Source organism: Nicotiana tabacum, chromosome 2, assembly GCF_000715075.1.
Source record: "Nicotiana tabacum cultivar K326 chromosome 2, ASM71507v2, whole genome shotgun sequence".
Lineage (NCBI taxonomy): Eukaryota > Viridiplantae > Streptophyta > Magnoliopsida > Solanales > Solanaceae > Nicotiana > Nicotiana tabacum.
In genome coordinates, this window is record NC_134081.1 from 118,973,913 (window position 1) to 118,995,647 (window position 21,735).

The 21,735-nt window shown below is 35.0% G+C and overlaps 1 protein-coding gene, 1 long non-coding RNA gene and 1 pseudogene across 4 annotated transcripts; 2 read left to right on the top strand and 1 right to left on the bottom strand.

Moving 5' to 3' along the window:
• The first annotated feature begins 2,154 nt into the window (after nt 1–2,154).
• Nucleotides 2,155–10,917, top strand: LOC107778779 (uncharacterized). 3 transcript variants are annotated; one of them, XR_012702895.1, is made up of 8 exons: nt 5,852–6,674; nt 6,787–7,595; nt 9,143–9,169; nt 9,240–9,323; nt 9,753–9,835; nt 9,969–10,095; nt 10,263–10,426; nt 10,507–10,917. It is a non-coding gene; the product is annotated as an uncharacterized LOC107778779 (long non-coding RNA). The 3 variants fall into 3 exon arrangements; XR_012702894.1 differs by lacking the exons at nt 5,852–6,674; nt 6,787–7,595; nt 10,263–10,426 and adding an exon at nt 2,155–2,275 and having other exon boundaries at nt 10,507–10,817; XR_012702893.1 differs by lacking the exons at nt 5,852–6,674; nt 10,263–10,426 and having other exon boundaries at nt 10,507–10,817.
• A 378-nt stretch (nt 10,918–11,295) lies between these two features.
• On the bottom strand, nt 11,296–13,707 carry LOC142173275 (3,9-dihydroxypterocarpan 6A-monooxygenase-like; annotated as a pseudogene).
• Nucleotides 13,708–17,345: 3,638 nt separating this feature from the next.
• LOC107819968 (2-alkenal reductase (NADP(+)-dependent)-like) lies at nt 17,346–21,508 on the top strand. Its single transcript, XM_016646164.2, has 6 exons — nt 17,346–17,723; nt 19,099–19,279; nt 19,381–19,547; nt 20,291–20,373; nt 20,507–20,633; nt 21,041–21,508. Exons 1-6 carry the CDS (start codon nt 17,472–17,474, stop codon nt 21,293–21,295), a joined length of 1,065 nt encoding a protein of 354 aa, XP_016501650.2. The 5' UTR covers nt 17,346–17,471; the 3' UTR covers nt 21,296–21,508.
• The last annotated feature ends 227 nt before the right edge of the window (nt 21,509–21,735 follow it).

A 21,735-nucleotide genomic window follows, 5' to 3' on the forward strand; every position in this document is an offset into this window, starting at 1 on the left:
ATTAGCTATGAATGTCGTCACTAATCTGTCGCTAAAACGCTCGTAGCTAGCAAAATTTTTTGATAATCCCTCGCTAAATGAGATTAGCGATGGATTTTTCTGTTTAGCTATAGAATTTGTCCGTTGCTAAAACCTGATTTTTTAGTAGTGCACTTGTCTACCCCGGACATTCTCAATCAAATTTTATAGGGTCTCAATTAAGATAAGACAATAATTAGTGAATGTGTTATTTAGTTTTCAAATGTGAAATAAGCTGGTTGAACAACACATGCATGGGGCAGTGATCTATAATAATTGTTGACCATTAATCAGGGCGGCTCAACGGAACTGGTGGCTTAAAACTAAAGTATATTAAAAGACCCTAAAATTTCTTTCATAAAATTCATATAATATTGAGACAAAATAATCTACATGGTTTTGATCTAGTGGTGACTGATTAACATATAATGTGTGGGTTAGGCGCACGTCATATGGTATTGAACTCTACCCTATATAAAAATATAGCATTAAGTGAAAATGGTAAAATGATTGAGCCTATTATCCATTGTGTTTTGAACCTTACAACACTTGTCTCGGGAATTTTTTAGTTTAAAAAAATAAGACACAAACAAAATTGCTTTTTGATGTGTGGATCAATCAAATGTGATAAAAAGAATAGCTAATTTAGAGAATCTGAGTTGAAATTAGAAAGTAAAATAGTAAAAAATGTGAAAAGGGAAAGAAAGAAAAATAGAACTGATGAAAAAATAAATATATTATTTAATTTAGTGATAGAATAGTTTTATCCTATTAACTCATTCAATCTTATCTCTACCAAATTTTAAAAAAAAATATTAAAATTTAAAATATTTTATCAATAATTTTATAAATATAAATTACATACTATATAATGATATAGTAAATATATGGATTCCAACTAATAAAACCATAAATAGAGGGTGTTTGGATTGACTTTTAAATTGGTCAAATCACGTTTTAGGCTCTTTTTAATTTTTTTTTACTATTTGACAAAGTTAAAAGTGCTTAAAATAAGTTAAAAACTGCTTAAAACAAGCCAAAAACCATAAGTTGGGGTTGCAATAAGCTGGGCAACCCTAACTTATTGTTTTTTTGCTTAAAAGCTATTTCTCCTAAAAAGCCACTTCTTTTAAACCAATCCAAATGGGCTCTAGTCCTTAAAGCGTGAGTATGAAAATAATACTAGTAGTCTTTAACATGATTATGATGGTTTATTTACTAAAAAAACATAAATATATAATACGTATATATACTTACGTCTTGTATGCGTCTTTTGGAACTTTATGGAGTATATGACATTGGACATAAAGAGTCCTTTATCCTTGGAAATCAAGCACACAGCCAAAACTAAACGACCGGTTGTGCAAAATCCTTGCTCCGCACGGCTTCTTAGCAGTTAACAAATTGCATTAATCAACGTCGAAGCAATCTTTCTCTCTCGAACCAAACTCTCTCTGCCTTCTCTCTATAATTTCAACCAATCCACCTGGACCACTAGAGGTCCCACAACTACCTCCACCAGCCCCACCCGATCCACCAACCCAAAATAGCAATCACCAATCGACACCTCACAATCAGAATTTACCAACATCAACTGCCACCCACTCGATGACTAACCATACCCAAATTACTACCCCCAAAGACCACCGTCCAAACTAAACCCACTTTGCAATCAACATCTTCCCAACAAAAAACACATACTTCACATCCATCCCTTGAAGATGTGATTCATTTGGATGGCACAAGCACTCAAACACTATCAAACCCCCGATATGAAAACCCTATTATCCAACACAAACAAGTAATACCCAATACCCAGAAGAGTAATTTTCTCCCACCACCACTGAAGGTTTCTTCTAATTTTGACCCTCACCTCGTCACAACCGAACCAATAATAGTATCCAAAATCCCCAATCCAATATTCAACAGAATGCAAATCGGAACACGGAAAATAACAGTCCTTCCTCTAACTCGAATAATAATTCCAAAAATCAACCTCGACCACCCATTCCAGTGTCCAAGCCGTCCTTTGCAGCTACTGTCTCCACTTCTCTCGCAAATAGATCAAGTGCTAAGCAGCATGTTGAAATTACTCATGGTACTCATATAGGCAAACCCGCGGTCTAATTCTCTGCATAAGACTTTTTTGTTACTCTGGCTGAAGATTGCAGGTTCACAATTGTTGGAAAGTTTACTAGAGGCAAACCTAACATGGAGGAAGTAAGGAGGTTATTCATCAGTCTTATTCCGCTTAAAGGTACTGTCAAAATAGCCTTTTATGATACAAATCATGTTTATATTGACTTGTCTAATGAAACAAATTTTTATCATATCTACTTTAAATCGTTCATCACTCTTGGTCCATATATAATGAAGATTATTAGACGGACCCCCGACTTTGCCCCCGAATGTGAGACTACAATTGCTCCAGTATGGATTCTCATTCATCAACTCCCCTGGCATTTTTTTAGGTGGGACATTTTATCAAGAATGGTTAGTTCAGTTGGTACTCCTATGGCTCCTAACATGGCCACCTACTCTAAATCTAGAGGTAATGTGGCCAAGATTAAAGTTGAAATTGATCTCTTAAAACCTAGTAAGGATCAAATCCGGCTGGGGTTTAAGAGGTTAGATAGTAATGAGGAGGATGGTTATTGGCTTGATATTGAATATGAAGGTGCTCCCTCATACTGTCAATATTGTTGTATGCAAGGACGTGATATACTCTCCTGTAGAAATAAGAAAAGAGAGGAAGAAATACAAGCCCAAGTCACAGCCAATAATGAGGAGAATACTGATCAATGGAAAGTTCAAAAAGGAAACAAGAAAGGTAACCAACACACGAATGGGAGTAATAACCTGAATGTGTTACCACAACAATCTCACCAGGAAGTCATAGATACACGAAACAACACCCAATCACAAAAGGATGACCAACCAGCTCAACAACCGAGAGATCATGGTACACAAAACAATCAGCAATAGGTTCTGAACGAGAACAAATCAATTGAGCAGGCAGCACAACCTCAACAGGTACCAAAGCAAAAGATTGGAGCTAAGAAAAAAGTGCAATGGTAAGTTAACCGGAGCAAGCAAATCACCAATACCATACACCACAATAACTCAAAATAACCAACTACTCAAACAACAGATTTCAACCAAGTTAGAACCAAATCAAAACCAAACACACATCAAAGAATAAATCCCCATCCTCAAGCTACTTATCAACGTTCCACTAGTAAAACCTCTCAGATTGTTCCCGATAACATATCCAAGCCAAAACCCCCAAATTATCACTGACATCCCTTCTATCTCAATAGTCCCAAAACAACAACATTTATCAGCTACAGAACCTAAAGTGCCAAAACCGGCATAAATTATCCCTTCCCAGCAAATAAGCTCTCAAGTAATTCAGTCAGCTAAGGCTTATGCAAACGCCACCCCTCAAGAGCCACCAGACCCTCCCCCTCTTGAAAACCCCCCACCTGAACACAACTTAAATAATCATAAGCCATCTAGGAATGCTCTTTCATATAGCAGTGATGAATCAGACTAGGGTATGCTAAATGATGTTGACTCTGAATTTGAAGCTTTAGGGGAAGAATTAGAAACTACAGAATATAGTCAGGTTTTTAATGACTCTGAAGATGACTTTAAAATGAACACCAGTCTGATAGTGATGATGCTCAATCAGTTACCATTGATGATCATGCTAACAAATTGTTAGAAATTTTCTCACATCATTCACCACCACCACAAGAAGTTGATCAAGCCTTTGAGGAAGTGATTGGCCAACATCACCTTTCACCCCGGGGACATGAAATAATCAAAGGTAGGTTCTCATCAACAAGATCTGGACTCTCAAGCAGAGGTGGCAGAGCAAACAAAAGAGGTAAAGGTATTCCTGCTGTGAAATTTTCACAGGACAAAGATGATCAATCCACATCCTTTTAATGATTAAGTCTCTTATTTGGAATATTAGAGGCATCACTTCTTAAGGTACCTTTGACAGACTTAAGCAACTTAAAAGAACTCACAACGTCGTATTCATAACTATTATGGAACCTTTCAGTGGTAGAACTAAATTGGAGAAGTTCAAGAGAAAACTTGGGTTTGATTTTGCATATGCAAACTGTAGCAACAAGATCTGTTTTTTTGGCAATAATTCTATTAATTGTACTGTGATTGAAGATTTCCCTCAACTTATCAATTGTTCAATTGATAACAATGGGGAGACTTTATTTATGACTTTGGTGTATGCTAACTGCAAAGCTCATCTCAGTGAGACATTGTGGGATAGTATCAAAATAGTTTTTGAGGGAATTAGCTCTCCATGGATGGTGGCCGGGGATTTTAACTCTATCACTGATCCCCAGGAAAAAAAAGGAGGGAATGATCACAACATGTCCAAAAGCTTACCCTTCATCAATTGTATTATTGGCAGTGAGTTAATGGATATCGGCTACTCTGGCAATCCCTTTACTTGGTGTAATGGATGGGCTCCTGGTAGGAGGATATGGGCAAGATTAGATAGGGTACTTGTTAATTCTGAATGGTTGCAGAGATTTGCAGACACTTCTGTCACTCATTTGGTTAGAATTGGTTCTGACCATGATTCCCTACTGATCTTCACATATAATCCTCGATGGGAACCTAAGAAGTATTTTAAATTTCTAGACTTCTGGACTGAATAAGAGGGCTTCATGCAAGTCGTGGAACAAGCATGGCAATTGCAGGTACAAGGTGGTCATATGTGGAGATTTCACCTAAAACTTAAAAATATTTGTAAGTGTCTTTCCTTCTGGTCTAAAAACTCTATTGGCAATATATTTGATAAGACCAAAGAATTGCATAACATGCTTGAGACTCTAGAGGAGAGATGCTTGAATGACAACTCAGAAAGCAATAGAATGGAGTACAACAATGTGAATGCTCAATTGATTAGGCATATTAAAAATGAAGAATCTTTCTGGAGACAAAAAGTTGGCTTGAAGTGGTTTACTGATGGAGATAATAACACAAGGTTCTTTCACTCTGTAATTATTTCTAAGAGGAAAAAATTGCAACTGACAAGAGTTAAGAAGTAGGATGGCACATGGCTTGAGAACAGTGATGATACTGCTGCTGAAGCTGTCACCTTTTTGAGAGACAATTCACACAAGAAATTACTTGCAGAGATTTTTCAATCCTAAGGGGGCTTCCAACATTGGTCAACAAAGAAGATAACTTGTTGTTAGAATCCCCCCCCCCCCCCCATGGAAGAGCTGGAACAAGTGGTATTCTCTATCAACGGTAGTAGCTTACCTGGTCCTGATAGTATTTCTGGGAAATTCTTTCAACACTGTTGGGATATAATTACTAATGATCTCTATGATGTGATTTTTGACTTCTTCTCTGGAACTGAACTTCCTAGGTCCTTCACTCATACATGCCTTGTCCTTATTCCTAAAATTGATAGTCCTCAGCAATTCACTGATTTGAGACATGGGTTTTTTAAATCATCCAGAGGTTTGAAGCAGGGGGTCCACTATCTCCCTCTCTTTTTGTCATTGGTGCTGAATTACTATCCTACATGATGGATCAATTGATACATGATAACTTCATCCCTTTCTCTATGGATAATGAAAGCCCCTTAATCACTCATCTTACATATGCTGATGACACCATCCTCTTCTCCTCTGATGACTTGCTTTCCATTGCCATGATGATAAACAAGTTGGAGAAATATGAACAAATCTCAGGCCAAATGGTGAATAAAAGGAAATCTGCTTTCATGGTATCTTCTAATACTCCACTCCTTGTAATTGAGGACATCAAAGCTATCACTAGTTTTTCCCATTCCCACTTCCCTTTTACTTATTTGGGGTGTCCAAAAAAAAATGCTATTTTGAAAATATGGTGGCTAAAATAACAAACAGAACTCAGGGATGGAAAGGGAAGATTCTTTCCATTGGGGTTAGAGCAGTCCTTATTAGGTCTCTATTGCATTCTCTCTCTTTACATATCATATATGTTGTGTATCCACCAAAAAGTACCCTTGATTATATTAAAAAATCTCTTGCTAGTTTTTTTTTTGGGGAACATCAGAGTGCAAGAGGATCTATCATTGGTTTTCTGGAAAAATTTATGTTATCCTAAGGTGGAGGGAGGGGTAGGTTTTAGGTCATCGCATGAAATCTACATTTCGTTTGCTGCTAAATCATGGTGGAACTTCAGGACTCAAAAATCTCTTCTCACCCTCTTCTTGGAAGCTAAATATTGCAAAAGATATCATCCAGTTGCTAGAAAAAAAAGCTATTCTCAGTCACACATTTGGAGACGGCTAATGGACATCAAGGAGGATTGTGAAGATCATATTTTGTGAAAAGTAGAGAAAGGTAACCTCTCATTTTGGTGGGATAACTGAACTAACAAAGGTGCTCTTGCTAAGCTAATCCAACATGAAAACAAGTCCAAAAAGACAAAAATGGCTGATTTTATCTCTCACTACCAATGGATGCTGGATAAACTTCATGATACCCTCCCCTCTCATCTGGTATCTCATATTCAGTCCATTAAGATTTCACCAGAAGAGAATGATCGGCATATCTGGCTTGCTAATCCTTCTGGATCTTTCACTAGTAAATCAGCTTGGGAAACATTTAAAAAATCAAGAGGTACTTCCCTTACTCTTTCTAAGATATGGCACTGTAAACTACCATTCAAAGTCTCCTTCCATGTACTAAGATTACTTAATGGTAAACTTGCTACTGATGATTCTCTTACCAGATTTAATGTACATGGGCCATCAAGATGTTATTGTTGCGCCATTTGCAACATTGAAACTACTAATCATTTATTCTATGAGGGGAATATTGCTATCAAAGTTTGGAAATACTTTGAAGATGCGTGTGGTTTGTCTACTTGTTCTACTCGAGGCATCAGGGATAAATTCATCAAATGGTGGCTCATCAAACAGAAAAAAGTACATGAAATGATATTGTAATGCCTCCCTTCTGTTATCTGTTGGGAAATCTGAAAATATAGATGTACTTATAAATATGAAGGTATTAGAGGCTCTATTGCCCGAGTCATTCATCAGATTACCACCATGATGCAGTTGCTGCTTTCTACTCAATTTCCCTCTCTATCTTTGTATCTCTATTCCCAAAGATATCGCATATGGTAGATAGAATCAAGCCCCAATTAAATATTATACCTGTGAGCTGAAAAAAACCTGCAATAGGGGATCTCAAATTAAATGTCAATGGGTGTAGCAAAGGGAACCCTGGTAACGCACGAGGTGGAGGGATCCTGAGGGATCATCTTGGTCATATGATTATGGCATTCACTGTGTATCTTGGTTGTTGTTCGAACAACTCTGCTCAAGCTCAAGCAATCAAAACTGGTTTGAGATGGTGTTTAGATCATGGTTTCAACATGGTAACAATAGAGTCAGACTCTTTCCTTATGATTCAGATAATTAAAGGAAATATCACCACTTCTTGGCATATCAAGGATGAAATATCAGAGATTCAAGCTATGAACCTAGTTGGACATTTTCAATTTGTTCACACTTTCAGAGCCCACTTGGCCAGGTTTACTATCTTCACTTCTCTCAGTCTGATTTTATATAATGTTGTTAGACTGATCGCAAACTAAAAAAAAAAAATTGTTATATACTGCAATTAGTCCGATCGAAGCAGAGATAGATCCAGAATTTGAAGGCTCCGGTTGCCAAGCTAATCGATTTGATCAACTTTGAAAAAAACAAATAGTACTAACTATTTGTCTTTTGGGATTCTAATGGGAGCGAGGATTTTGAAAAGGAAATGTTGTTTTAAGTGTGGGTGAAAAAAACAAATAGTACTAGCTAAGAGACCAAAAAAAAGTCAAGATTTACTAACAAAGAAATATATAGTCAACAATAATTAAAGAAAGAAAATAAGGAGAACCGAATATAATTGAAGAAAGAAAAATAAGTGAACAATAACATCAAAATTTACCGAGAATACGTGATGATGCAGCAAGCTAAAAAGGTTTTAAAAAGTTTTGTCTCAGTGGTTCGATCCCTTACTGCAAAGGAGGATTTATCAGCCATTTACCACAAGCATCTTAAAATCTTTTGTTACTCCAGGTTGCACTCGGAATATTTATAAGATTTCGCAAATATGCATACATATATAGTTAAGATTTCGAACAAAGCTTGCGGGTGGCGTACCACCCCGCGGGCCTTAGTAGATCCGCCCCTGGATCGAAGGTAAGTGTGGTTTTAAACAAAGAAAATTTGTTCAAAAAAAATAACGCTCCACTAAATAAAATAAAAAAGCAGTAGCTATCTTTTCCTAATCTAATCCTTGCTTCAGTAAATGATTTATAAATTTAGCAGAGAGATAAATGGTAATTTGAAGAGATATAAAGGGAGTATCAAAAATACCTTCAAAACTTATAATCATAAATATGTCATGACATTTCGGTGACTATATATGCATGTAAATAAAGGTAAAACAATAAATTTAAAGTTAATAATTGCATAAATTTTTGAATAAACAACAACAACAACCCAGTATAATCCCACTAGTGGGGTCTGGGGAGGTTAGTGTGTACGCAGACCTTACCCCTACCCTGGGGTAGAGAAACTGTTTCCAAATGACCCTCGGCATCCTTCCCTCCAAGAACTCTCCACCTTGCTCTTGGGGTGACTCGAACTCACAACCTCTTACCATCAAAGAGTGTCATATACCTGCTTCAAAGGACTTCAAAAATAGCGAAAAAGAAATATAAGTATTCTGTGTGTTTACCATTGAGGTATCCTTCCATCCTTAGATTGCTAGTACTATTGTTTGATTGCTATCTTTGCTTCACTTTAATATCTTATTGTCGTTGTTAGTATTTGTTGCCAAGTATTTGTTGCCACTACTTCTTTTCTTTTATTTTTAGATTCTATCGTAAATATCCTCTTTACCTTCCTGATAGGGGTAAGGCTGTGTACACTCTACCCTCCCTAGACCCCACTTGTTAGAGTTTATTAGATTGTTGTTGTTGTTTGTGTTTACAGTCGACGGACTTTAATATCTGTTAAAGTTCTAATATAAATGCATAGCTCTAGTATGCTGATATTAATTAATAAAATGAAACATTGCAGGTGATAAGAGCATTAGGAATGGGGAAGGTAATTCAATCTAACGACATCAAGTTTTCAGAGGGAGATATAGTACTTAGCCGTATTTGCCCTGTTTCAGAATTTGGTGTTATGCCCTCAAATTTGATTCAGAAGATTACTGCTGCAATTGGGATTGCGTTGCCTGATTATCTTAGTTGCTTAGGTATATACCTAATACCTCTCCTTCACCAATTTTAATTATCGTTTTTACAGTCATGAACTTAAAGCAAAAATCAAGTAATTTCTTTTATTTCTGTGTAATAGGAATGCCTGGTATAACTGCGTGGGTGGGCATAGAAAAGATTGGAAATGATAACATTCCCTTTAAGAAAAAATAATTGAAATATGTATTTTATAATCCCATAATAATGATAACATTTCAAAAAAAAATTAGGAAATGATATGGAGAGTAAGTAGTTAATTATAAGAGTAAAACAAGGGAAAAAAAAAGATTGTCCTTCTCTTGATTTGCGAAAATAGATTAAGTGAAGGTGAAAATATATTTTTCATAAGAGTAAGTCTTTTCAACTGGAGATAAATTAAATTATGCTTGTAATCTGGATATATGTTTCCTCTTCTTTTCTCTTGGTAGGTGAAGCTGTTGAAAGAAGAATGTGGCTACGACGATGCTTTTAATTACCGTGTAGAGACAGATTATGATGCTGCATTAACCAAGTAAATTTCTTTGCTTCTTCAAAATATTTAGGTTTTTGGTAGTACTAATTACTAGCTAGTAAATCTTTTTATTTTCCTTGGACTACTTTTCTAGCGATTGACATGCTCATAATTTTTGTATTACCTCTTACAGATATTTCCCAAATGGGATTGATGTTTATTTTGACAATGTTGGTGGTAAAATGCTTGAGGCTGTTCTGAATCATGTCAACCACGGAGCTCGTATTGCACTTTGTGGGATGATATCCGAGTACAACAAGGTACCCTTTACTGTTTTAATACATGTATAATATGTGTATAATTATATATAATTTATGTATACCGATCAAACAAAGTAAATGGTAAATCTGACCGGCTAATTGTGTAAAGATTCCTAACTTTTGTACAAACTTGGGCTTTTTCTTCCTTCCACTACTAAAAAGGATAGCCCGGTGCACAAATATTCTGCATTCATGCAGCATCCGAGCAAGGGCTGCACCCTAAGGGTTGTGATCTGGACAGCCTACCATAATGCAAGCATTAACGGTTGTTTCCACAGCTCGAACCCGTGACCTATAGCTCACACGGAGACAACTCTACCGTTTCTCCAAGGTCCCCCTTCTTCCTTTCAAGCTATTGAAAAAAAAAACTCAAATCACCAATTTTTTATTTTTATTTTTTGGATTTTGCAGGTTTGGACAGAAAGAGAAGGGGTTCGGAACCTATTGAACATGGTGGGTAAAGAAGTTATGATGAAAGGGTTTATGGTAGGTTCATATTATAACCACTTTGAGGAATTCATAAAAGAAGTTTACTTGAAAGTGGGCAAAATAAAATCCAAACACAAAATCTACAATGGTATTGAGAGTTTTTTGGAGAGTTTAGCATCTCTATTTTCTAACTCTAATGTCGGAAAAGTAATTCTTCAAGTAACTCCTTAAACTACCTCTCCCTTTGCCCTCCCTATTATCCTTGGAATAAATAAGCAAAAACAAAATGACAATATATGTCTATTTATGCTTGTTAGCTATGTTTGTTCTTTTGAGGAAAATGTTACACTCGATCTGTAAAAGGAGGTATAAGGATGGTTGTTTATATATTTATGTCAATTTGCGTTGACTAACCAAAAAAAAAAAAAAAAAAAAAAACAGATCTGTGGTTGTGACATATGTTATAATCTCTCTTTAGAATGCTCTAAATGGTGTGTATAAAAGAAATAGCATTGACTAAAGACACAGACGACGAGTTTGCTTTAATAAAGTGGCTAGGGACAAGGATGAAGGTACTGCAATGCAGCCTAGTCTGGTCTGACGAGGATGGGGACTGAAAAATGCAGCAAAGGTGAAAGACTTTCACCAATTTCTTGAGTGAGTGGTTAGATCCAAAACCCGTACTCTAGTTTTTTGTTATTTACCTTTTGTCTAATAATAAAAGATTCATACTTTAAATCCAGATTCTTCACTCACTAGTTTTCAATGATATATAATATGAAAATAAACATGACATTGACATAATCAGACGGTAACAACAACAGATAAGTTTAACAGTCTGAACTGAAATTAAGACCTTTGGCTCCTTCCTATGTAGTCCAATCAGTTGGAAATAGTGGCAAATTCTATTGGATTAACACGCGTAACAATAAAGTTGGAGCAACGGTAAAGTTGTCTCAATGTAACTTATAGGTCACGGGCTCAAGTCTTGGAATCAGCCATTGATGTTTGTATCAGGGTAGTTAGGCTGCCTACATCACACTCCTCGGAGTGCAGCCCTTCCCCGGACCCCATGCGAACACAAAATGCTTTATGCACCAGACTGTCCTTTTTTACACGCATAACAGGATAACAAACCAAAGGATAAACCATGGCAGCAGAAAATCCAGCTCCTTGTTCCATATTAAGTGTTTCTGCATCTTTAATTTTCCAATAAAAACATTGGATCATTGCACCAAGTGTCCTATGCAACACTGCTGCTGCAAGTCCAGCACCAGGGCATCCTCTCCTTCCTCCACCAAATGGCACATAACAGAAGTTCTGGCCATCTTTAATGGCCTCCAATTCATCAGGCTCGATCGCGAGGTTCTCGTTCAAGTTAAGATATCTCTCCGGTACAAACTCATCTGCATCAGCCCATGCATTTGAGTCCCTATTAACCGCGTAAAGGTTGACTACAAGCCTAGAATCTTTAAGTATTTTGTAACCATTGATCACACAATCTTCCCTGCATTTTCGAAATACTAAGGGCAATGAAGGATGCAATCTTAGAGTTTCCTTGACAACAGCTTGCAGATAAGGAAGATTTTGTATATCTGAATCCTCAACCAGTCTGTTTTGCACCCCAACAATTCTGTCAATCTCTTGTTGCAGCTTCTTTATTGCCTTTGGATGGTTCAGCAGCTCCGCGAGCGCCCATTGCAAAGCCACACTTGTTGTATCAGTTCCTCCCAAGAACAGATCCTGTTAAATAAGGCCAAAAAGAAGGGGAAGTTACACATATGGCGTTTGTTATGCACTAAACATACACAATATAAACATTTTTCGACTATTATTTTGGAAACTTCCTTTCAAACAGGGCCTCGAGAGGCAACCCATGGAAGTACTGCTAGGTAGGGAGCGAGCTCCTACTTCACTGAAAGTCTGATGAAAATGGGGGGCCCCTTACTTAAGATTCAATTCATAAGGCTAACTTTATGTTGTCGTGAGGCTTCGGGCGGACGACTATTTAAGTTAATTTCTATAAGTAAATAAAAGAACCATCAACTGAACCTAGCATTTTTTTAGATAGAGCATAGGTATATATATGCGTGAAAAGTCACTAAATTTTCAACTATTATTAAAATTTCAACCATAAAGGTTGAACACATCAAGTTTAAGTCGTGGATCCGTCTTTATGAAGAGATGATTCTTACCAAGAAAAGACCCTTGATGCCATTTCTAGTGAGCTTCATCTCAGTGCTTTTATCATCTGCAATTTCCAGAAGAATATCCATCATATATTTCCTGTCTTTACTTCCAGCACGCCTTTCCTCTTCGTGTTTCTCGATGATCCCATCCATAAACTTATCAAACGTAAGCAACAAAGCTTTGACCTTTCTTCCAGCTCCAAGAAGATCATATTTCTTCAAAGGACCAAACACTTCACCTAAGCTCAATTGCCCTGAAAGTAATGTTATTCCCTTAGCGATTTCTCTTATCTCCGCGCTCTCATTGACATTAGTTGAGGTTCTGGTGCTCATAGTCAGCCTACAAATAAGATTATTTGTCATAGCCATAAGTTGATTTCCAACATCACAAGCCTCCCCTTGTTCTGAACACTCCGTGAAAAATTCCAACAATTTCATCATTTCCTCCTTCCTAACATCAGCAAATTTAATTATCTGCTGAGGGGAGAGAATCTCTGTCATACAAATTTTCTTCATAAAAATCCAATACTTGGTATAATCCAAAGTGGAAAACAAGGTGTCTTTGAAAATTTGGTACTCTGAAGAGCCAAATTCTGGCCTAGCAGCAAAATTGACATCATTAGTCTTAAAAATTTCTTTTGCTATGGCGCCATTCGACACTATATATGACGATGATTACCAACACGGATCAACATGAATGGCCCATAGCGCAATGCTAATTTCTGAAAGGATTGGTGTAACACTGAACCAAGAAGATACATATGACCGATGATTGGTAATGCTAACGGGCTAGGAGGTTGATGTTGGATTTTCTTGTTTGATTGTTTGAGATTCTTGATAAATGATTGAACTATTATAAGAGCAGATACTAAGCAGATGATTAAGAAAAGCAAGATATGAGGTTGATCTTCTATGGAAATATTCATTGCCATGGCTGGTAATTATGAGATGATTTACACTTTTAATTTCTGTGTTTTTTTAATAGACACAAGGCCTAAAGTATTTTGGAAAATTGGAACGACTTTGTAATCAAGTAGGGTGAGAGGAATAAAATGCAAAAAAAAAAAAAAAAAAAAAAAAAAAAGGTAGGAAGAAGAAGAAGATACCACAAAGAAACAATAGATTCCACCCATAGGCGACAAAAAGAGATAATCATATGATTTAATTATTTCATTCGTAATTTTCTATATTTCTTGATCAACAAATTCGATGAAGAGGAGCTAGAAATGAAAGTTACAATTTATGCATGTTGTTTATTTAAGTAAAAAAAAGGGGTAGGAAAGGTATCCAATGTGATCTCGTTATTTATAAAAAAAAACATAACTCTCACTTTTACTTGTACATTATTCTAAAAATAGTTTTTCACTTTTACTTGTCACTTTTAGCATATCAAGAGAAGACAATTTCTTTTTTCCTGTTATACTCACAGTATCGATTACTCATTTCAAATCATTGTCTCAAATCCATTAAAAATATGCATCAATTAATATGGGTATCATAGTAAATTATGTAATTTATTTATTAATTATTACCTCCAATGATTTTCATATGCAAACATGCATAGCGGCTAATGACAATTATCTCATGCTGGGTATCCAATGTGATCTCATTATTTATTAGATAGCCAAAGTCCTGCAAATGAGCAGTAGTTAATTGATTAAGTTGATTAACATAAATTAATAAGAACCAGTATAACAATGAAATCCAGATTTAGATTGCTGAAAGCAAACTGATCTTGAACTTGGATACTCCAATCCAGATTTAGAATTGCTTTTGGGCTTTTATTCATTTTTAGTCCGCGGCATAAACTATTTACATTCGTTAACCGAAAAAGTACATAAAATATGTATAATTTTTGGAACGGACCAAAAAGGAAATATGTTCACATAAACTGGAACGGAGGGAGTAATTGTTTCTCTCATATTCCTTGCCAAATATTAAGTTTTGAATTCATGCTATAATTGCTACATGCTTATTTGACATATGTATCTTAATTGCTACTTGACATTTAGCATATTAAATATTAAATTGCCTATGTTCTCCCTGATTTTCATAATTAACTGTTACTTGTCATTACTTGTTTCCTAAATAAATTATAATTATTGTATGCTTTGTTGCCTGATAATTTCTTATTGAATGTAGTATTTATTGGAGTACTTTTATTACATTTAAGAGTTGTTAAATTATATTGTTGGAGCAGGTTGCACACAGAATTGAAAATGAATATATTGGGGGATCGGGTTGCACGCCGTAACGGATTATATTTTAAGTTTATATTGTTGGAGCGAGTTGGACGCCGCAACGAAATTTAATTGAAGGATTATATTGGGGGAACGGGTTGCACACCGCAACAGAATGATAAAAGAAATAATTGGTTATACTGCTGGATTGACTTCAATTATTGATATGATTTACTTGTCTTACCTCTATTCCTGTTATTATTATTATTATTATTGTGTACAAGTTAATGTAAGTGACCTGCCTTAACCTCGTCACTACTTCGTCGAGGTTAGGCTCGGCACTTACAGAGTACATGGGGTCGGTTGTACTCATACTACACTCTGCACTTCTTGTGCAGATACTGGAACTAGTCACAGCGGCATACTGTAGATTTTGCTCTGATTCAGCTATCAGATGAGACTTGGGGTATAGCTGCACGGCGTTCGCAGTTTTGAAGTCTCTTTCTACTTTATTTTAGCTGTGTGCTTTCTTTAAGACAGCTTTATTTTATTCAGACCCTTGTTTGTATTATTCTATAAGTTCGTGCACTTGTGACTCCAGTTCTGGAATGGTATTTAAACATCGTTATTATTTTGGTTTGTTCACTTTAATTCGGACACTATTCCAGTTGTTTGGTTTCTTTACTATTTAATTAAAATAAATTGTTAAAATGATTTAAATTATTCTAACGTTGGCATGCCTAACAAGTGAAATGTTAGGCGCCATCACAATCTAGAAGGTGGGAAATTTCGGGCCGTGACAAAATTGTTTGGACTTAATGTTATGATATTTGAATGTTTGATGTTTAAGTCCAACAAATTAAAATTTGAAATCGAATGGGCAACTCGAAACTGTAACTTTTCTTATTGAATTATATCGATGCATATAGAGATATCAATTAGAGGCCGTTTGGTCGGTGAAATAAGCATTTAATCACCACATACAATTTGGTACTAACTAATACTACATTATTTTGTTATTTGTTTTCTTTTCCACCGGTATAATTTATGTAGGTATTTAGGGGTGTACAAATGAAACCGACAAACCGTACCAACCCGATAATACGAGTCAAACCAAGAAAAACAAACCCGACTATGGTTTGGTTTTATTGGTTTGGTGTTGGAAAAAAAATCGGACGATATTTGGTTTGGTTTGGCTTTAACCGAAACCAAACCAACCCGATATTATATGTATAGAAGTTTTAAATATATTTAATACATGAAAATATTTATTATAGTGTAGTTTATAAATATTTCTTAAGCTTTTTTCATAATTTTATCTTTAAACGTATTATTTCAAGTTTGGATTTATAATTTTTGGATGCTCCAATAAGTTTTATAGTCCATCAATGTTAGTAACTCAAATAAATCCTAAACCAAAATCAAACCAATACTAATAATAATAAAAGTCATTCAATTCATTTGTACTATGAATGAAAATAGTGTTGGGTATCTATTTTTTAGTTTTTTCGTGGTTGAGATAAAATGCATAACTTATTTTTCTTTTAGTGTTTAGTCATGTAAATAATAGTACTTATTAGTTGTACTTATTTTAGCAACTTATTAGTAATTTTAAATTATATTTTTTTATTATGGCTAATTAATAATATTTATTTTTTGCTATTTTCTCATCTTTATTGTTGAATATTTTAGTACAATGCCATGAATCATCTCATATTTATCTTATTTTATTAAAAAAATACTTTTTATAGATCTGTCTTACTAGGATTACAAAAATATTTGGAGCACAAATTCTATGTTTTGTGTTATGAAGGCTTTTGATAAAAAAAAACCCGAAACAGCCTGAAAACCCGAAAAATCCGAGATTTAAAAATCTGACTTTTATTGGTTTGGTTTGTTCTTTAGATTTAATAACCCGATATAATTAGTTTGGTTTGGTAATTAGAAAATCCGAACTAACCCGACCTATGTACACCCCTATAGGTATTTATAAAATATTTATACAGGGTAAAATATGGAATAAAAAACGAATATTAGCAATATATGAATTAAAATAAAAATTGATAAAATTGCCCTCACATTCTTTAGATTTATTTATTCTTTTTTCCTTAAAAATATTCAAGAAGAAAATAAATAAATAAAAAAATCACATTATTAATCACTACATTACATTCTTTGCATTACTAATTCCTACACTACTAATTCTTGCGTAATCTATCGTGCATAACTTGTATTCAAACCAAAAACTACGCCTTATAACTTTATTCAAATACTTGAGTATTTGAAAGTGTCATTCGCTATTTATAAGGAAAGAAGAACATGTAAAAAAAACGTGCACCGAACAAAAGCAAACTATTCATTTTTTTCTCCACCGCATAATATCACATCTCTAATTTAGACTAGGAAAACTACAGTACAAGGTGTGAAGGACCTACCACTATACGTCTGGGGACGCTTAAATATCCACCAAAATTCAATGTATTACGCCTTTTCCTCAGTGCCTGTATCATCTTAAAATCTCTTCTTCACACAAATCACAATTAGCGCCCGCACACACACACTAGCTATAACGCGGAGAATGGCTACAGGTGGTGTTGCGTCGGTGGAGGTGGAGAATAGAGAGTGGTATGTTGCAAGTTATGCACCAACGGGTATTCCCAATTCTGAGCATCTTAAGCAACGTACTGTGAGTTTATCGTTGAGAGAGGATTCCATTCCAGATGGACATGTGACATTCCAAGTCCTCTATGTCTCCATTGATCCATATGTACGCACTCAATTGAGTGGTCTAGATGATGGCCTCTCTCTTCCTCAGATTCCACTTGGCCAGGTTTACTATCTTCACTTCTCTCGGTCTGATTTTATGTGATGTTGTTAGACTGATCGCAAACTAAAAAAAATAAAAATTGTTATATACTGCAATTAGTCCGATCGAAGCAGAGGCAGATCCATAATTTGAAGGCTCCGGTTGCCAAGCTAATCGATTTGATCAACTTTGAAAAAACAAATAGTACTAACTATTTGTCTTTTGGGATTCTAATGGGAGCGAGGATTTTGAAAAGGAAATGTTGTTTTAAGTGTGGGTGAAAAAAACAAATAGTACTAACTAAGAGACCAAAAAAAAGTCAAGATTTACTAACAAAGAAAGATATAGTCAACAATAATTAAAGAAAGAAAATAAGGAGAACTGAATATAATTGAAGAAAGAAAAATAAGTGAACAATAACATCAAAATTTACCGAGAATACGTGATGATGCAGCAAGCTAAAAAGGTTTTAAAAAGTTTTGTCTCACTAGTTCGATCCCTCACTGCCAAGGAGGATTTATCAGCCATTTACCACAGGCATCTTAAAATCTGTTGTTACTCCAGGTTACACTCGGAATATTTATAAGATTTCGCAGATATGCATACATATATAGTTAAGATTTCGAACAAAGCTTGCGGGTGGCGTACCACCCCGCGGGCTTTAGTAGATCCGCCCCTGGATCGAAGGTAAGTGTGGTTTTAACCAAAGAAAATTTGTTCAAAAAAATAACGCTCCACTAAATAAAATAAAAAAGCAGTAGCTATCTTTTCCTAATCTAATCCTTGCTTCAGTAAATGATTTATAAATTTTGCGGAGAGATAAATGGTAATTTGAAGAGATATAAAGGGAGTATCAAAAATACCTTCAAAACTTATAATCATAAATATGTCATGACATTTCGGTGACTATATATGCACGTAAATAAAGGTAAAACAATAAATTTAAAGTTAATAATTGCATAAATTTTTGAATAAACAGAAAATAAAAGAGTGCCATATACATGCTTCAAAGGACTTCAAAAATAGCGAAAAAGAAATATAAGTATTCTGTGTGTTTACCGTTGAGGTATCCATCCATCCTTAGATTGCTAGTACTATTGTTTGATTGCTATCTTTGCTTCACTTTAATATCTTGTTGTTCTTTGTTAGTATTTGTTGCCACTATTTCTTTTCTTTTATTTTTAGGTTCTATAGTAAACATCCTCTTTACCTTCCCGATAGGGGTAAGGCTGTGTACACTCTACCCTCCCTAGACCCCACTTGTTGGAGTTTATTAGATTGTTGTTGTTGTTGTTATTATTTGTGTTTACAGTCGATGGACTTTAATATCTGTTAAAGTTCTAATATAAATGCATAGCTCTAGTATGCTGATATTAATTAATAAAATGATACAGTGCAGGTGATAAGAGCATTAGGAATGGGGAAGGTAATTCAATCTAAGGACACCAAGTTTTCAGAGGGAGATATAGTACTTAGCCGTATTTGCCCTGTTTCAGAATTTGGAGTTATGCCCTCAAATTTACTTCAGAAGATTACTCCTGCAATTGGGATTGCGTTGCCCGATTATCTTAGTTGCTTAGGTATATACCTAATACCTCTCCTTCACCAATTTTAATTATCGTTTTTACAGTCATGAACTTAAAGCAAAAATCAAGTAATTTCTTTTATTTATGTGTAATAGGAATGCCTGGTATAACTGCGTGGGTGGGCATAGAAAAGATAGGAAATGCTAAAGCGGGATCGAATGTGTACATATCGGCTGCAGCGGGAGGAGTTGGAATTATAGCAGGACAACTAGCCAAAGTAAAAGGGTGTCGAGTTGTTGGAAGTGTTGGTTCAGATGATAAGGTATTATTTGTGTTAAATACTAAATTATTTACTATATGATTGTTTGATATTACCTAATGTTCCAGGCGTTTCATTTTATATGGCGATATTTAATTAGACATGAAGTAATATAAGAAATAACAAAATTTGTGGCCTAATTAAATATGTCAATTATAAGAGTAAAATAAAAATTTTAAAGTAATTATTTTTGAAATATTAAAAGGTGCCTTATATTCTAAAGCAAAGAGTGTGTAATAAATGAAAGGTGCCCTTTTTTTATTTATGTATATTCAATAACAGAGGGACTTATGTTGTCTAACTAGAGAATTGGAATTAATACATTTTTGCCTCAAAACTTAATAGTATCAGACCTTTTCTCTTACGAAAAATCTAGGTTAAAATTTTACAGCTCACAACAACGATTTTAGAAGCTGTTTGGTAACTCGGTTAAATATATATTCTCTCTGTTCACTTTTAGTTTTCCACTTTTAACTTTGAGAAAAAATAATTGAAATATGTATTTTATAATCCCATAATAATGATAACATTTCAAAAAAATTTAGGAAATGATATGGAGAGTAAGTAGTTAATTATAAGAGTAAAACAAGAAAAAAAAAAAAAAGATTGTCCTTCTCTTGATTTGCGAAAATAGATTAAGTGAAAGTGAAAATATATTTTTAATAAGAGTAAGTCTTTTCAACCGGAGATAAATTAAATTATGCTTGTAATCTGGATATATGCTTCCTCTTTTTTTCTCTTGGTAGGTGAAGCTATTGAAAGAAGAATGTGGCTACGACGATGCTTTTAATTACCGTGTAGAGACAGATTATGATGCTGCATTAACCAAGTAAATTTCTTTGCTTCTTCAAAATATTTAGGTTTTTGGTAGTACTAATTACTAGCTAGTAAATCTTTTTATTTTCCTTGGACTACTTTTCTAGCGATTGACATGCTCATAATTTTTGTATTACCTCTTACAGATATTTCCCAAATGGGATTGACGTTTATTTTGATAATGTTGGTGGTAAAATGCTTGAGGCTGTTCTTAATCATGTCAACCACGGAGCTCGTATTGCACTTTGTGGGATGATATCCGAGTACAACAAGGTACCCTTTACTGTTTTAATACAAGTATAATATGTTTATAACTATATATAATTTATGTATACCGATCAAACAAAGTAAATGGTAAATCTGACCGGCTAATTGTGTAAAGATTCCTAACTTTTGTACAAACTTGGTCTTTTTCTTCCTTCCGCTATTAAATAAGGACAGCCCGGTGCACAAATATTCTGCATTCATGCAGCATCCGAGCAAGGGCTCCAAGGGTTGTGATGTAGATAGCCTACCATAATGCAAGCATTAGTGATTGTTTTCACAGTTCGAACCCGTGACCTATAGGTCACACGGAGACAACTCTACCGTTGCTCCAAGGTTCCCCTTCTTCCTTTCAAGCTATTGAAAAAAAAAACTCTAATCACCAATTTTTTATTTTTATTTTTTGGATTTTGCAGGTTTGGACAGAAAGAGAAGGGGTTCGGAACCTATTGAACATGGTGGGTAAAGAAGTTATGATGAAAGGGTTTATGGTAGGTTCATATTATAACCACTTTGAGGAATTCATAAAAGAGATGGAAGTTTACTTGAAAGAGGGCAAAATAAAATCCAAACACAAAATCTACAATGGTATTGAGAGTTTTTTGGAGAGTTTAGCATCTCTATTTTCTAGCTCTAATGTCGGAAAAGTAATTCTTCAAGTAACTCCTTAAACTACTTCTCCCTTTGCCCTCCCTATTATCCTTGGAATAAATAAGCAAAAACAAAATGACAATATATGTCTATTTATGCTTGTTAGCTATGTTTGTTCTTTTGAGGAAAATGTTACTCTCGATCTGTAAAAGGAGGTATAAGGATGGTTGTTTATATATTTATGTCAATTTGCGTTGACTAACAAAAAAAAAAACAGATTGGCGGTTGTGACATATGTTATAATCTCTCTTTAGAATGCTCTAAATGGTGTGCATAAAAGAAATAGCATTGACTAAAGACACAGACGACGAGTTTGCTTTAATAAAGTGGCTCGGGACAAGATATTGGGGCAAAGGTATGAAGGTACTGCAATGCAGCCTAGTCTGGTCTGACGAGGATTGGGACCGTGAAAAATGCAGCAAAGGTGAAAGACTTTCACCAATTTCTTGAGTGAGAGGTT